The sequence below is a fragment of the Hippocampus zosterae genome, chromosome 12 (genome assembly GCF_025434085.1).
Source record: "Hippocampus zosterae strain Florida chromosome 12, ASM2543408v3, whole genome shotgun sequence".
In the NCBI taxonomy this organism is placed as follows: Eukaryota; Metazoa; Chordata; class Actinopteri; order Syngnathiformes; family Syngnathidae; genus Hippocampus; species Hippocampus zosterae.
Window position 1 is genome coordinate 513,305 of NC_067462.1, and position 16,128 is coordinate 529,432.

The window sequence follows — 16,128 nt, forward strand, 5'->3', positions numbered from 1 at the left end:
ATATCGACACACCGTCGCACCCACATCCTATTTAACCACGACTTTGGTTCCTTATTTATTGCTCATTACTTTTACCACGCAAAGTGCCTGTGAGTGTCCCCCCCCACCCCCTTCCTAGCGCTCTCAAAATAAAAGGTGTTTTTCTCGTCATCACGGCGGCGCGCTTGTCAAAAGTGGGTCAGTGCTTGTGATGTTGTGATGGCGCGTAGGCCGGCGCAAGGTTTTTTTTGGGGGGGGGGGGGGGGGTGATTCTCTTATTGGTTCCGTGTGAGGAAGTACAATTGTGCCGTTGTCGTACGTGTTCAACCCGCTATAGACTTGGACAAACCTTGTAAGTACACAACATACAAACATGGGCGTGAAATCAAATTTGAAGTATGCAAGGGCGCGCACACACACACACACACACACACACACGTGACGTGTTGAGTGTGCCAAAAGAAAGTGCAGCAATGTGTGCGGAGTGTGTGTGTGTTTGTAAGGCGGGGACGAGCGGAGGTCTCGGAACTCACGACCAGGCAACTCCTTTTCGGACGGGTGTGACAAAGTGACCCAGAAAGTGAGCGCCCTCTTGACCTTTGTGGATTCGCCGCAGCGTCCTGTTTTGGGGCCGGCGGAGGGATGGCCTTTGATGGCTTTCGATTTGGAATCCCGGTCCACGGTGTCGCTCCGGGGCGGGCGGGCGGGCGCCTCTTCACGCCGAGCGCCTGGGATCAATAACTCGGCCCGGCGGGTCGGCCGGAAGGGTCGCCCGACTTTGTGCGCAAAGGACCTGAAACAAGTGCCAATGACGGCGACGTGGTCGTCACCGGAATGCCGTCGGCGCTAACGTGGCCGCCAGTCCACGCCATCCATCTGGGTGGTTTTGCGGGCACCCTCGTCCTGGTCTCTGTGCGCCACTTCCTGTCAGAGCCGCCCTCCCCCTCGCCCCCACCGGAGTCCGGCGGCTGTGAAGCTCACTCCTCCTCCTCCTCCTCCTCCTCCTCCCCTTCTCCAGCCATGACCTCCACCAGCAGCTCGGCGGTGCAGGTGGCCTCCCCCAGACTGTTGACGGCCTTCACCGTGTACTTGGCGTCGTCGTCTCCCGACACCTGCCGCAAAAACCAAGTCGGGAGAAAAAGCTCAAGTCTTCCGACGGACGGCGTCTGCAAAACACTTTTTTTCTTGGATTTCTTGGGGTCTCCAGGCCCCCGAAGTTGAGGATTTCGGCCTGAGATTTGAGTCCCGACATCAGACGTGCACGAGGCCGCCTTTATTTGACGGCCTTTCCACTCTTGTCCGACTGCAGACAACACTGAGTACTTTTGCTTGTTGGGCTACTCTGGAGGACTATTTAAGTTGGCCATCTGTACGCCTGTAGTGGCTTTCGCTTCTCGCTCGAGGTCTGCCTCGGCCGTTCATTTGGTCACCCCTCCCCCTTTTGGGGGTCTTTGGGGTATGCTATGTCACCAGCGCGCTTTGTCGGCGGCGACCGGCGTCGGGCACCTCAGAAATGACCAGGCTGCAGTTTCCGTCCTCGTCGTAGTCGATCTGGAAGTGCCTGGTCTCCTTGATGGGCTGCTCGTCCTTGTACCACACCACCTCGGGGTCGGGGTAACCTGCCGACGGTTGGCGAGGTTAAGCCCGGAGCGGGCGGCCTTCGGCGGCGGGCCGGGGTACCTTCGATCTTGCAGTCGAAGCGCGCGGCGCTGCCCTCCACCACCTCCACGTCCTGGATGACGGCGCTGAAGCTGGGCTTGCACTCGGCCTTCTGCTCCAGCTCCAAGCACTCCAGGAAGCGGTTGTCCTCTGAATGGCACAAGGGGGCCTCAGCTTTGCTTTGCTCCGGTCGAACGGCGCCGTCGACAACCGCAACCGGCTTTAGAACCGGGTGTCAATCTGGGAGCGACTTGACATCCGCCGCCACTCGCGAAATACGAAAACGGACGCGACCTTCGATAGCTCAGGGAACAACGATGCCTTGGCCGAAGGCTTCCTCCGCCAGGTTTTGCTTTTCAAACGCGTGCTTACCTTCAGTGGGCGAGCCCCTCTTGGCGTGGACGCCCGCCATCATGGCCATGGACGAGAGTCTGCCGATGGCTTTGATGGCGTGGCCCGTTTTCTGCCACTTCCTCCTCAGGATGTACTTTTTCATCCTCTCCTTGGACAGCTTCTTGGCCTTCATGGTGTTGGTGTCCTGCTTGAGCCAGGCGTGCTCCAGACACAGGGGGCAGGTCAGGCGCGCCCTGCGAACGCAAAGCGCAGCCCGAGTGACCACCCCGCTCGGAGTGCGCCGCGACGGCGTGCCACCCAAAGCCGGCTGACTTCATGTCCTTCTTGAGCAGCCTGGTGATGAAGTCCTTGGCGTCGTCCGAGATCTCGTCAAAGGCCTCGTCCTCAAAGTCCCACGTGGCCGAAGTCACGTTGGCCAAGGTCTCGTTGTCGTTGTCGCCCATGAAGGGGGACAGCCCGCTCAGCCTGACGGGGAGAAACCCGGGTCAAGCGAGGCGCAGAAATACTCTGCTAGTGAGGCCGGGTGACGGAGGATCTCGGGCGCCTCGGTGCCGGGAGGCGGCGGGTAACTCGGGTCCCATACTCACAGAATGTAGCAGATGACGCCGATGCTCCACATGTCGGTGGGGTAACCGATGGCTTCGTAGTTGATGACTTCGGGTGCCACAAACTCGGGCGTTCCGAACAAAACTTTGAGGGTGCCGGCGTTTTCTGCGAGAGACAAAGAGCAGGGTCGCTGGGGTCAGGAGGCGAAGTCTCCTGGTACGGCGCTCGTCTGAAGTCTCGGAGCGGGCTGAGGTCACCTAGCCGCCTGGCCAGGCCAAAGTCGATGAGTTTGATCTTGCTGCCAATCTTGTTGACGCACATGATGTTCTCCGGTTTGAGGTCAAGGTGCACGATGCCCTGCTTGTGGATGAAGCCCACGCCGTCCACGATCTGCAGCATGTACTTGATCACCTCGCGCTCCGACAGCTCAAAGTCCTCGTCGATGATGCGCTCGAACAGCTCGCCGCCCGAGATCCTGTCCGGCACAGGAAGCGAGTCACTCCTCGCGGCCGTTTGGCTCTGGGCAAAGTCCAGTCGCGGTCGCCGGTCAATCGCAAGGTCCGCTCCGGTCTTTAAGGGTCTTTTGATCTTGTGCCGATAATGTGATTTGCCCGCCGGGCTTTACCGGACCGGCGTCTTTACCAAGGCCGGCCAGATCCCGCGGCTAAGCCGCAGGACTTACCGCGGGACTTGATTTGACCTCACTCGCCAAAGACAAAATTCACGCCGACTCGGATTGATCAACACAATTGCGACTAAAGGTAACGCTTTCATGTTCACATTTGTCCTTTTCAATTTTTTTGACAGGACTACCTCCCATATCTGCTGAGAAATCACCTCTCAGTGGTTCTCGTGGTAGTTTTGGGCTCCTTGTGCAATGCCTGGAGACACCACAAGATGGCTCCCAAAGCCCGCCGACTTGGTGGCGACCTTGCCGCATTTTATTTTGGATGAAATCAAAATCGAAACTGGAGGTCGCTGAGCATGCGGTTAGCGCGGCCGCCTCACAGTTCATTGGGCAGTTTGAATCCCGAGTGGCTTTTCCTCCTGCCGTCTTCCCAAAACCTTGAGAAATGATCCTTCGATGTGCACGCGAGCCTAGTCGGGAAGGACGCGCTGGTGGGAATCTTTCAACGGCGCATCGGAAGCGAGCGAGAATCGAATCGGTCCAGTCGCGTCACAAGTCACAAGTTGAGTCACAAGTCGCGCCAAGAGCGGCTCGAGTCAACCGGGGTCCGAGTCGCGGCCTACATCTCCAGCACCACCACGATGTCCGACTTTCCCTCGAAGGCGTCCACGCACTGGACCAGCTTGGGATGGTGCAGGCTGTTCATGATGCCGATCTCTTGCCGGACGTTGTCTTTGTCCTTGGCCGAGTACGCCTTGATGAACTTGCCCGCCCACACCTTCTTGGTGGCCTTCTCCACGAGCTTGAACACCTGACCGAACTTGCCCCTGCGACACCAACACATCTGGTGAGAAACCGCAAGTCGGGTGCCGGCCGGCCGGGGCTTTCAAAAGTCAAGCCGGGTAATCCAGGCTGCAGTTCTGCCATACCGCAGATTTTCAAAAAAGGAAACGGTCCGGCCAATTTGTAGGCCGCGCGGCCAGGTTTTCCCGAGGGTGGTCACGCGATGGCCGCACGCCGAGTCGCGATCGGTCATCAGGCCGAGTAACCTCGTTAATATTCCACAAAGGCGAGCTTCATCGGATCCCGGAATGCTGCCCTCGGGGGGCCCGCGTAAAAGACGATTTTGGACTTTTATGTGCATTTTGTGAGAAAATGAGAACTAGGGACGGGGATCCGGATCACCCGCCCCACGCCCCAAAGGCCGCGTCCCCGCACAGACGTCTTTGAGTGCGCGTGGCGAAAGGAGCTTACGTTCCCAGCCTCTCCTCCACGTCGTACAGCTCCTTCACCTTGACGTCGGTTCGGACCGTCACCTGCCTGTAGTCGGGCTCCTTCTCCGAGTCTGCCGCGCGGGGAAGACCTTGTCAGAGCACTCGCGTGATGGTCAAACCAGCAAGCCCGTGGCCCCAAGTCACACACGTGCCAGTCATGAGCAAGTTCAAGGCCTTAACCATCAATCAAAAGTCAAGTCCAGTCATGACTTCAGAGCCCCACCCCCACCCCGTTTTTTATTTTTATTTTTAGACAGACCCCTTGGGACCAAATGTAAGAATCTTTGACTGGAGTTGAGTCAGAGTGTCAAGAGAAAGCGTGAGCATCCCTACCATCCTCCTCCTCCTCCGCCTCCTCCTGGTTCTCTGTCGACGGAAGTGGAGAACGCCAGCCGTTACTCAAGTGGCGGTCACGCCGCTAGCGCAGGCTTTGCCGGCGCGTCCTCACCGTTGTCGTCCGCCAGGCCCACGGTGACGTCCTCGGACTCGGCGCTCGGCTCGCTGATGCCGTAGATGTTCTCCGCTCGGATGCGGAACTTATATTGGCGCTCCGGAAAAAGATTCTGGCGGCGGACGAGACGGGGGACACCATCACGGCCGTGTTTGCCGACAAGATCTTGGACCGAAGCCAGGGCTTCCCCGCAGTCTATTGGGGCTGGCGTTTCCAGCCCATCTTAAAGTTCAGGATCACGGTGCCCAAGCGATTGGCACACCCCCGCCCAACCGGCTGCCGCGTCCCAGGAACACACCCCCGAGCCACCCCCAAGCCCAATTGGTCACGGCGGGATCCGGCTTCAGTGGGGCGGCATTGCCCCAACAAATGCGATGGCTGTGATTTTCGTACAAGCGCCCGGCCGGCGGAGGGCGTCACCGTCACGCGTCGAGGGCGCGGAAAGAGAAACACGCGGGTCATCCACACGGAAAAGGGACGCGGATGAGTACAAAGACTCGGGGGCGAGGACCTGGCCTGAGAAAGGGTGAAAACGGAAAGGCGGACGAGGCGGCGGACGCACTTGGACGTTGTAGGATGTGCTGTTGCAGGACACGAGCGGCGTCCACTTCTGGTCCACAGAGTTGTACATCTCCAGGTGGTAGGTCTGGACGGCGCTGCCGCCATCGTAGGTGGGACCGTACCAGGACAGCGTCAGTCCGGAGCGCCTCACGTCGGACAGGGCCGGGACCTTGGCGGGCGGGTCCGGCTTGTCTGGAGGACGGAGGACATTTTGGCTCCATCTGGCGACGAGTCGGCTTCCCGCTTTGAGGCGTTTTACCGGGTACGAGCGTCACGCGCCGCGGGCAAACGAAAAATGTGGATGTGCCTTTTCTGAGACGGAGCAAAGCGTGCGCGGGGGAAGGAAGGCATGGCGCGCCCGGGTGGAGGTCAACCGAAGGCCGAGCCGATGGGAAACGTGGCTCCTCCGCCGCTGCCATAAAAGGCTTCCCCAAACAAAGATCGCTGGACCCGCGCTAATGCTAATGCGCTACAACATGGCAAGATTTGGAGACGGATTCCATCCCACTAAATGCGTCGAAGCGGCATGATTTGGACTTTCTGGACCTGGATTTGACACCTCTGAACCTCGTCTATTTGAATACACTGTTGTCAACCCGCGTATGCTAACTGGAGAATACGCCAATGCTAACACGCTAACCTCGGCTCCCGTGAACGCTGACGCGACGATGCTCAACCGCCAACGCTAATCTTCACGGTGGTGCGTGCGAATCGGAACCATCGTCCCGCCAGACGCCGACTCGTGAACGCTAATGCTAAGATGCTCACGGGTCCAAAAAAAAACAATTGCTGACCCACGATGGTGAGGTTGAGAGCGGCCTGCCGGAGGCCGTACTGGTTCCTCAGCTCGATGGTGTAGCATCCGCAGTGCTCCTGCTGTCCGCTGGCGATGGTCAGCAGGCTGTCGCCGTCCGTGCTGCGGATGGACGTCCCCGCCGCCCCCTCCTGGATCTGCGCGCGGGACACGGGCGGCCCGCGTTCAAAGCCACCGGTGGGCGAGGGCGGCCGGCGAGGGCGTCGGCGCGCGTCTCACCGGTTTCCTGAACTTGAGCCACGTGCAGCTGATTGGCGGAGCCCCGGAGAACTTGCAGAGGATCTCCACCTTCTCCCCCGCCAGGATCTTCATGTCCTCCGGGAACTGAACGATGTGAGGAGGCAGCGCTGCGCACACACGCACGCCTCAGTAAGCACATTTGCCGTGTGTACGTGCGCGTGTGCCGGCGCCTCACCTTGCTTGGGGGGCGTCTTGGCCGTGGGCTTCTTGATTCGAGCTTCACCTGTCAAGACACAAACATGATGAAAAATGCCCCCCGCCCGTGTTTGGGCCTCCTGAGGTGCGCTGCTTCTGTTCCAGCCCTTTATTTTGTGGGACGCAAGCGAAGCAGCGCTCCCAGGCGGCTCGTCCTTATCTTATTGGGGGGGAGGGGGGGGGTCGTCTTGGTGGCGGGAGCCCGATGACGACTCCAATCGGCATCGAAGCGGTTGTCGCCGCGCTCGACTTACTCTCCAAGGTGGCCGCCGCCGTCTTCTTGTCGGAGGTCTTGTCCGCCGCAGACTTTTCCGGAGGATCTGCCCACGCAAAAGCCTTCAAACACTTGAAGGCCATCATTGGGGGGGCGCGGGAAATGCGTCTTACCGTCCACCAGCACCAGGCAGGAGCATTCGGCGCAGCCCGCCGAGTTTTCCACTTTGCATTTGTACTCGCCTTCGTCCTCGGGCAGCGCCTTGTCGATGCTCAGCGAGCACACGCCGCCTGTCGCCGGGGCGTCGGCGGCGCACATAAACAAGGAAGCCAGAAAAAACAAAAACGTCATCGTCCCCGACCAGAAGCCGCCACGAGAAGGCTCGACGGGTGAGCGAACGTGAGCGTCGGGTGGGGAGAACAACGCGCGGACGGCATTTGGGCTTTTGCTCGGGGAAACGACTCGAGCCGTCGGCGGCTGCAGGGCAGGGCGCTTGGAGCACAAACGCCTTCCCTTTGGCCTGTTATTTGATAAGGATGGCAATTGCTCACGTGCCAATTGAGGCCACCTCCCCCCCCATAAAAAAATCAACGTTTCAAAAATCAACAGATTGACGTGAGTTGAAGAAAAAAAAGCAGCTGTTAAATCTCGGCCTGGCTTTGGGGAACGGCTCAAGAAAAAAAGCTTCCGTGCCGACATGGACGCTCGCAAGCCACCGGGAGCTTTGACTGGCCGCTGCGTCTGACCCCCCCCCCCCCCCCCCCCCCCCAGCGCTCGCAAGCGCTCTGTGGCGCTCTCTCCACATTGCCGCAGTCGCTGGAAACTAAACGGCTGGCAGACTTTTTTTCATTTGCCGTGCAAGAACCGACCGATTGTTTGCGAGCGAGGTGAAAATTGGCATTTTGCAAGCGCTGGACATTGCTGCCAATCACTCTTGGGGGGTCGCTTATGTGTGTGTGTTGACCTTGGTTCTGGAGAACGATGAACTTGGAGGCTTTGACAAGTTTGCCGTCGAGCGTCCAGCTGGCGCCGGCGTCGCAGGCGGCGTCCAGTCGGCACTGCAGGTGCAGCCGTTGGCCGTCCAGGACGGTGGCGTCGCGCAGCTTCTCGGCGAAGCGCGGCGGCGCCGTCTTTCCGCCGCCGTCCTTCACGCAGTTGTTGGCCATCTCGCCGCCGCCGTCGCCGCTCTTCTTGTCATCCGCGGCGTTGTTCTTGGCGGGCGCCTGAACTGCGCCACCGCCACCCTTCTTCCCCAGCACGGCGCGGAAGTCCACCTGCGCGGCGGCGCCGCTGGCCGCCTTGCGCTCGTCCTCCGTCTTGGCCTTGACCCCCTTCAAGTTGGCCTTAAAATCCATGGTGGCGAGGCGGCGCCCTCCCCCGCTCTCCCGGCGGCGGGCGGGCGCGGACTTGCTTCCCGCACCTGTCGGACGCGCGTCCCGACCTCCTCCTCCTCCCCGCTCGGCTTCCCGCCGCCGCTCTTTCTCCGACTTCTCGGTCTTGGCGCTCTTCCTGCGGTCGGAGTCGTTCTCGTTGGGGTGCTTCTCCCCCCTCTGGCTTGCCCCCTCGCCTACGCGGCTCGACCTTTCTTGTTTTGTTGCGCCAACTCCTTTTTTGGCACTCCTCCCTTCCTCCCCGCTTGGCTCGCCGCCACCGGACTCGCTGGCTCTTCTTTGAGTTCTCGGTGTCGCAGGCAGGGCGGCGGTTCAGGTGTTTCTCACTCGATCCCCCCCCTGCCGGCGTGTCCGGACCACCTTTCCTCCTGGCGAGCTCCACCGGCACTCTCCCGGGCCCCTGGCGTTTGTTCCCGGTCTTCCGGTTAGCGTCGGGGCGCTCGCTCCCGCTGCGGATGGACTCTGCCGGCTCCCGCTGCGCTTCCTCGGCGGATGGAGCGAAGGAGAGAATAAACTGCTGGGTTAAAGCCCCCGGCCCGGAAGAGCGGCGCCCGCCCCCCCCTCGCGACTGGGGCGGCGGGGATGCGGAGGGAGGTCTTACATCACACGGAGTGAGCGGCGTGGCCAAATAAGGTCATGGAGCCCGAAGACCGGCGGAGCCGACTCGCTGCGGCCTTGGCGGGTTCCCACGGAGCGGGAAGCGGGAAGCGGTCCCCGCGGCGCTCTTTGGCGGGGGCCCGCCAATCAAAGGTGACGCCGAATGATCACCACCTTGACGCCAAGTGATGTCACAGCACACCTGGGGAGGAGGCGGAGGGGAAGAGACCGCTTGATGGAGAGGAGCTTTGGAGAATGCACGAGGGGGAGGGGGGGGTTGTGATGATGATGAAAATGATGGGGGAGGTGCAAGACGACCAAAGTATCCAGCAAACAGTCTAGTGGAAGCACAAGTGGGAGCCGCAGCGCTTGTTGCGAGATGCGCTTGACAAACAAGCGCACCCTGGCGACGCGCCCCCAACTTTGACTGACAGCAGGGCGCCGACTTGCGAGTACTCGCAAAAAGATCAAAGATGCGGGGGAACGTTTCCCATTCGACGAAACAACCGATTGGCTTCGGGGGGGGGGGGGCAGCCATAAATCACGGAAGCGCACTGGTGCAAAGAACATCCCATCAAACGCGCGCGCGCACACACGCATGTGTGAGCGCTGGAGTCTGTGTCAGATGTCGGAGGGAAAAGGAAACTTAAAGTCCTTATATGGGCAAGACCAGCCACAACACACACACACACACACACGTGCAGTAAATGAACTGTGTGTGTGTGTGCGTGTCCGAGAATAGGGAGAGCGGGGAATTTCCTGTTTCTGGAGCATTTTCCAAATGGAAACGTGCTTGTGCGCTTTTTTTTTTTTTTTAGTTCTTTTTATGGGTGCTGATGTGCGAGCGGGGCCCGCCGTTCTCGAGCGCGCATACGAGTGAAATTGCCGTCGGCCCGTTCCGAATCCTTGACTTTGTCTCTGGAAGGCTCTCCGCGACCGGCGCGTTCTGCAAATGTTTCCGTCTCGAAAAGCCCCCAGCGCGTTGGAAAATGGCCACCCCGACGTGGGCCCAAGGCGACATGTCCTCACAAGGGTTTGAGGTCCAAAGAGACGCACGCTTTTCCAGCATATGCCCTTCTTGGGTGGACTGCAGCTTTTTACTGGGCGGCGTGCACGTGCGTGTGCGAGCGCGAGCGGCGTGTTTTGTCTTTATAAGGCCTCTGGCGCTGCGCGACTTTGGCGCTCCTGGGCTGGGGTGGCCGCGTGCGTGCGTGCATGCGTGCGGGCCGCGGACAGCCGCGTGCATGGCGCCGTCGTCTGGACGCTCGGATTACTGCATGCTGAGCACACCAAGCAAAACAATGCGCCGAACGCTTTCTCTCTCTTTCTCTCTCTTTCTGTGTTTCTCTGCGTGCGTGCGCACGGCTCTTGAACTGTCATTAAAAAAACTTCATTTTGGGATTTGATTGAAGAGAACACGATACAAACGTGTTGAGTCATCATCATCTGATCCGATCTGAGCCTTTGGAGTTGTTGTTCAGTTTGTGAGCAACAGGTGGCGCTCTAGGGCTCTTCCTGCAGTGACACACCTGTTGCTCATCGTGTCATTAGTCGGCATTTGGGTTCAAAGGAGCCCCCGCCTGACCGGGCCGCCGTGTTTGCCGTTCTTTGCGTCTGCCTTCATTTGGACTTTTCTTCAGTTCGTCTTGTTCAGTCCGCCGTGCCGGCTCACAGGAAGTCAGCGCTCGACGTCAAATCAATGGAGAAAAGGATGCATCCGTTCGCCTGCGATGTCGCCTCCTCCTCTTCCCGGCGACGTGATTTTGTAAGCTTTTGTTCAATTGATCATTATTAGCCTTTTTAAGCATTTTATGTTAGTTACCTCAAGTCTTTTCTGTTGAATACTTTCTGAAATATTCTTATGTCGCTTACATGTGATTGGAGAAAAGCAGGAAGGTGGTGAGGAGAGTGAGGAAACAGACGTTGGAGAAAAAAAAAAGAAAGAAAGAAAGAGCTGTGTTCAAACGTAGTCGGCCTCTCCTTTTTGCCCATTCTAAACGTAGAGCAAGCCATCTTCCCCTCAACTTACAATTTCTTTAGTTTTTCTGTGCGTGTGAACGTGTTTGCCTCATGCAACACACAAAAAAACAAAAACAACAACTTTGGGGTTGTCCTGCTTTGCAGAATGAGGCCATTTGCGTCCGACCTGTTGCTAGCGTGGCCGCCGACAGCTGCCGTGCACGCCTTCGGCCGGCAGGTGGAGCCAAACACCGGTCGAGTGAGACGAGCGCTCGATGGACACTTGATTAGGTACGCGGCCCGTTCCATTCAGAATCCAAACCATCGAGATTCGGACAGTCTTGCCACTCCGACCAGTTTGATCATAATAATAATGATAATGTTAATAATAACATATTGTTGTGATTGTAAACAATGACAAGAATCCTTAAAAAGCGGCCGTCGGGCGCTGCTTGAGCACGTCTCTGCCACAAGATGGCAGCATTTGGCCGGGAAAGCTTTCGCCAGCTTCGGATGAGCGAATTGTGGTGAAAATCCGTTGTTGGTGTTTTTTTTTGGGGGGGGGGGCGTATGCAATGGGCCACAGCATCTCCGGTGCGCCATTATTATTCTTCTGCTCCAAAAAGTTGGGCTTTGATAGATTTTTGTAGCACGTCAAAGTGTCGTAATTGGAGGCAAAGTGCCCCGCACGGTCATTTGAGCGAAGTTGATCGTCATTGGCGTCGCCGTGGTGATTCCTTCTAAACCGGATCGAAGCATGGTGAAAATATTCACAAGCAAATGCGGACTTTTTCCCCCCTCGCCGCCGAGTGTGTGCGGCCGGTTCTTGACTGCTCCCAATGAAAATTGGCGTGCCCGAAAACAATTCAACTCGTCAATTCTTCTGACTCTTGTTATCGTTCATTAAAAAATAAAAGTGTGCGTGCTATGGAAACGCTGGCGTTGACTCGCGCGCGCGCGCGCGCCTGTGAAATTGACTCAGCGTTAAAGATTAGCCAGCGGGTGAGCAAGGCGCTTGAAAGTTTCCCGGTAACGGCCGAGCCAGCGCTCGATCGCCGCCCTCATCAGCATCGTCGCATCACGTTGCCGCGGTAACCGCCTCACTCGGCCGCTCCAAAGTCCACCGTTCTCGGCCGCCGATCTGTCGTCCAAACTTCGAGACGTTTCGTAGGTCGCGCATTTGATTCCGGCCAAATGCACGGACGTGTTTCATCGCACGTCCGTCCCGCTCGGTCGCCGTCCGAGTTCACCGGCGCGACCCCGAGGCGGCAGATGGGCTTTTGGGCAAACTGCGTAACGTCACGTGATCCCTTTACTCGGCGCGGCGCCATATGGTGAGAGGGGGGGTGTGGGGGGGTGGGATGGCCCGGATGCGCCAATTGGCGGGCGAGCGCGAGCGGTGAGCGCGCCCGCTATAAAAGCGCGACTCCTGCCTGCGCACCGCACAAAGCCGCCAGCGACTGACACGCGAGCGCGCGCACGTGTGACGTTAAAAGGCGGCAAAGCAACCGAAGCGGCAGGTAGGCGCCGCGCTTGGGCCCGTCGGTTCTTTTTCTTCTCGTCGGAGGAAATCCGTTCGAACTTTGAATTGATTGATTGATGGCCAAATGAAATCGCTCCAGCCATTTGGATCTTTTTGTTTTCACCATCGTGCAAATCTGATCGCTTTTGTAAGAACGATGACCTTTTTTTTGGGGGGTGGGGGGCCTTGGAAAAAAAGAGATCAGATTTTCAAAGGCCGAATTGAATTGACGTGAGGAAAATGAAGCACGGGGAGTTGGTAAATCGATCCCAAATCCTTTGAGCCCTTTTTCGATTTAGGGGCGGATTATAAAATGTTTCGTTGAAAAGGTCAAAGTTTAGTTTTACAGTGTTCATTCATTCATTCATTCATTCCCTCATGTGAATATCTCGATTGCCGGACAGCAAAAAAAAAAAAGGAATTGGGCCGATTTCTCCTTTGATTTGTCATTGAATCACAAGGAGCCACCTGCTTCGAGGCGCTTTCCAAGTCGGCATGCGGAACTTTTTCTCCAACGTCTCGAACAAATGTCCAATAGGCAAACTTGTTTTCTCATCCGGAAAATGTCCCACATTTCAACGCGTCATCTCGAAAGAAACATTTCGCTCTGGAAGGCGCGAAGGCGTAAACTTGGAAAGGGAAAGGAGACCGAGTTTTTCTTTTGCTTCTGCGCGGACAAAGACGTTTCCTATTTGTTGCTTTTCAATCAATCCGATTTTAATTGGATTGATGAGCGTGTTATTTTTTGGTAGTGTGTCGTCCGAACGAACCGCAGCATCGTCATCGGCAGCCTTTGTAAATAGCACAGCCACCTTCTTACGCAGTTGCAGAAATTCTTCCATCTTCTGTTTTTACTATTTTTATATCTGGCATCCGCTTCCTTTTGAAAAGACACTTGGCGCATGCCAATCCTTCTTTTTCCAACTTGTCCACCGTACGTCGCAAATGTCCCCGCCGTGAGACGACAAGCTTTTTCTTCTCTCTTCCTCAGCGTCATGACGAGGTCGGAGCTGAATTTCGGGGAGGCCGAGGTTCGTCGCCCGCGGCGGCGGCAGGAGGAGGATGACGACCAGGAAGAGGAGGAGGAGGGGCGGGGGGGCGAGGAAGAGAGGGAGGGGGCCGCGGCGGTGGGCGACGAGGAGGACGACGACGAGCGCCGCTTCGAAGACGAGCAGGAGGAGGAAGACGACGATGACGATGACGGCGGCGGCGGCGGCGGGGGGGACGCCGACAGCAAGCCCAAAAGGCGAGGACCCAAGAAGAAGAAGATGACCAAGGCTCGAATGCAGAGGTGAGCCCGGCCTTGCACCTGCACAATTTGCCTCTTCATGTTGGCGTGCAGAAAGCGGCCTTGGAAGACAAACGCACCGCAGGAGAAAATCCGCAAGGGGCCTAGCGTGCGCCAATGCGCTCCATGCAGTCTTTTTTTCTGTGATTGTGTGAGGGAAGGACACGGCTAAAGGCTTTTTCTTTTTTTTTTCCCCCGAGCAGGTTCAAAGTTCGTCGGATGAAGGCAAACGCTCGCGAGCGCAACCGCATGCACGGCCTGAACGACGCCCTGGAGAGTCTGCGCAAGGTGGTGCCCTGCTACTCCAAGACCCAAAAGCTCTCCAAGATCGAGACCCTGCGCCTGGCCAAGAACTACATCTGGACCCTCAGCGAGATCCTGCGCTCCGGGAAAGCCCCGGACCTGCTGGCCTTTGTGCAGGCGCTCTGCAAAGGTAGGCTGGCGCCGCTCGTCACCATTGCGGATGGGGGGGGGGCACGTGAAGTCAGTCAGTCATTGGCCGTCGCCTTCAGGTCTGTCCCAGCCCACCACCAACCTGGTGGCGGGCTGCCTGCAGCTCAACCCCCGCACCTTCCTCCCCGAGCGGTCGGCCGAGCCGGCGGGCCAGCCGCCGCCGCCCCCGGGCGCCGCCCCCTACGCCGCCCGCTTCTCCTACCAGACGGCGGGCCTGCCCAGCCCGCCCTACGGCGCCATGGACCCCTCGCACATCTTCCAGCAGGTCAAGGCTCCGGCCTACGGCGCCGCCGAGGCCTACTTGGACGGGGTCCTGGTGACGGACAGCCCCCCCTTCGACCCGCCCCTCAGCCCTCCCCTCAGCGTCAACGGCAACTTCTCGTCCTTCAAGCACGAAGCGGCGGCGGCGGCGGCGGTGGACTACGACAAGAGCTACTCCTTCGGGCCGCACTACGGCGTGGGCGTGTACCCGCAGGCGGACAACCTGCTGGGCTTCGACGGACACTCGCATCACGAGCGGCTGATGAACGCGCAGCTCAACGCCATCTTCCACGAGTCGTGAGCGGGTCCTCGCCGCTCCCCGGCGCCCAGCAGCCAAACTATGCAAGTCCGATCTCAAAGCCCCCGTAAAAAAAAATTCAACGTCTGTCTCGTTGCTCTTTGGGACGCAGCGTGTCAGCTCTTCACTTTCGGCTTCTTTGTCCAGGCTCCTTCGGCGATGACAAAGGCACTTTCTCCTGCGTGCTCAATCATTTTCGGCCATTCTAACCATTTCCATCGCTTGATTGGCAAATTGAAATTGACAAAGCTCAATTGTTGATGATCCGGCGCCCGCTTTCGAGTCGCAACCGAAAAGGGGCCCTTTGGGTGCCGCCCCCACCCCGACTTTCTCCGCTGGGCCGGCTGAAGTTCCACATCCAAAGAGCCGCTGTCGAATGCCAAAGGGAACGCTGAGCTGCAGTCTTAGCGCAAATGAGCACGAGTGGTCGGTGTCGCGGATATGTTTTGGCTACGTGCCGCCCATGGTTGGGGGGGGGGGGTGGAATTGGGTCACTCGAGAATGACGCCAGTCAATCTCTCTGGGTCCTTCCATCCAATGAAATCGCAACCTTGGCTTTTGCTAAAAAGTGTTAAAAATGTGTTAGTGTTCACGTTTAGCTCAATTAGCGGGGGGGGGGGGGGCGAGATGAGTTTTTCAATATCTTTCGTGAGCTCAACACAACAAGACACGTTTAAAGGACCCTGGGCTGCGGGCTCCTCTCCGAAGCGAGCGGCTCGTTGCCACCAGCAAAAATAAAATAAAAACATGCACTCGCTGGATTAAAGACAAAGAAAAATCCAAATCTACAGACCTTCGGGCATACTCGCCCCAAAAATGTGACTCTGATTCAAGCTTTTATAGAATAGAGTGCTTTTGTAGAGTACACTCCATACGTGGGCGTGTGTGTGTGTCTGTGCGCACTGGGTGGGTGGGTGAGCGAGCGTGTGTGTTATTCTATGCTTAAACAAGATCCTTTTCAACGATTAAAATGTTGTCTGCACAATGACACTCTGGGTTTGTAGTTTGTATATTTGTGTTTGGAACTGACGAGCGTGGCCAGCATTCAGCAATGTCATCCTCGCAACCGATCAATTTGCAAGCGTTTGATCCAGTTAGCGGGGTGTGACCGAGAAGTTTGGTGAGTTTTCATGGCTCGGACAACCTTGAAGCAGACAAACGAGGACAGTACTTGGAGAAAATGTACGCTTTCATTCTTCCCCCTGAAATCAAAGCGTTCAGGTTGGGACAGCTTCGTGAGTGGCAACATAAGATGGCTGCCGGTGGCTTCACTTCCCGCGACGGCGAATAACGCGGCTCGAGCAATCCGTCATGTCGTTGATGCCGCGGAGTGTTAGTGTTCACGTTGAGCTCAATTAGCGGGGGGGGGGGGGGGGTGAAAGGGCGAGATGAGTTTTTCACTGTCTTTCGTGAGCTCAACACAACAAGACACTTTTTGTTGTTG

At 57.7% G+C, this 16,128-nt stretch overlaps 2 protein-coding genes across 2 annotated transcripts; one reads left to right on the forward strand and one right to left on the reverse strand.

The window, feature by feature from the left end:
* Window positions 1-107: 107 nt before the first annotated feature.
* LOC127611462 (myosin light chain kinase, smooth muscle-like) lies at window positions 108-8,634 on the reverse strand. The gene is made up of 18 exons (XM_052082002.1): window positions 7,880-8,634; window positions 7,089-7,205; window positions 6,956-7,021; window positions 6,682-6,729; window positions 6,486-6,613; window positions 6,247-6,403; window positions 5,454-5,644; window positions 4,889-5,003; window positions 4,774-4,806; window positions 4,421-4,511; window positions 3,790-3,993; window positions 2,796-3,013; window positions 2,580-2,703; window positions 2,305-2,457; window positions 2,011-2,225; window positions 1,660-1,788; window positions 1,486-1,598; window positions 108-1,091 (listed from the first exon to the last, which is right to left on the reverse strand). Exons 1-18 carry the CDS (start codon window positions 8,268-8,270, stop codon window positions 957-959), a joined length of 2,628 nt encoding a protein of 875 aa, XP_051937962.1. The 5' UTR covers window positions 8,271-8,634; the 3' UTR covers window positions 108-956.
* Window positions 8,635-12,217: 3,583 nt separating this feature from the next.
* Window positions 12,218-15,244, forward strand: neurod1 (neuronal differentiation 1). The gene is made up of 4 exons (XM_052082038.1): window positions 12,218-12,382; window positions 13,376-13,675; window positions 13,876-14,105; window positions 14,185-15,244. The coding sequence occupies exons 2-4, from the start codon at window positions 13,380-13,382 to the stop codon at window positions 14,685-14,687; spliced, it is 1,029 nt and encodes a 342-aa protein (XP_051937998.1). The 5' UTR covers window positions 12,218-12,382; window positions 13,376-13,379; the 3' UTR covers window positions 14,688-15,244.
* Window positions 15,245-16,128: the final 884 nt, after the last annotated feature.

Coding starts and splice junctions, on each gene's coding strand:
- neurod1 (XM_052082038.1), top strand. CDS start 13,380: ATGACGAGGTCGGAGCTGAATTTCGGGGAGGCCGAGGTTCGTCGCCCG. Junction 13,676..13,875: donor ACCAAGGCTCGAATGCAGAG/GTGAGCCCGGCC, acceptor TCCCCCGAGCAG/GTTCAAAGTTCGTCGGATGA. Junction 14,106..14,184: donor TGTGCAGGCGCTCTGCAAAG/GTAGGCTGGCGC, acceptor CGTCGCCTTCAG/GTCTGTCCCAGCCCACCACC.
- LOC127611462 (XM_052082002.1), bottom strand. CDS start 8,270: ATGGATTTTAAGGCCAACTTGAAGGGGGTCAAGGCCAAGACGGAGGAC. Junction 4,807..4,888: donor GGGCCTGGCGGACGACAACG/GTGAGGACGCGC, acceptor TTCCGTCGACAG/AGAACCAGGAGGAGGCGGAG. Junction 4,512..4,773: donor GGCGGAGGAGGAGGAGGATG/GTAGGGATGCTC, acceptor CCCGCGCGGCAG/ACTCGGAGAAGGAGCCCGAC.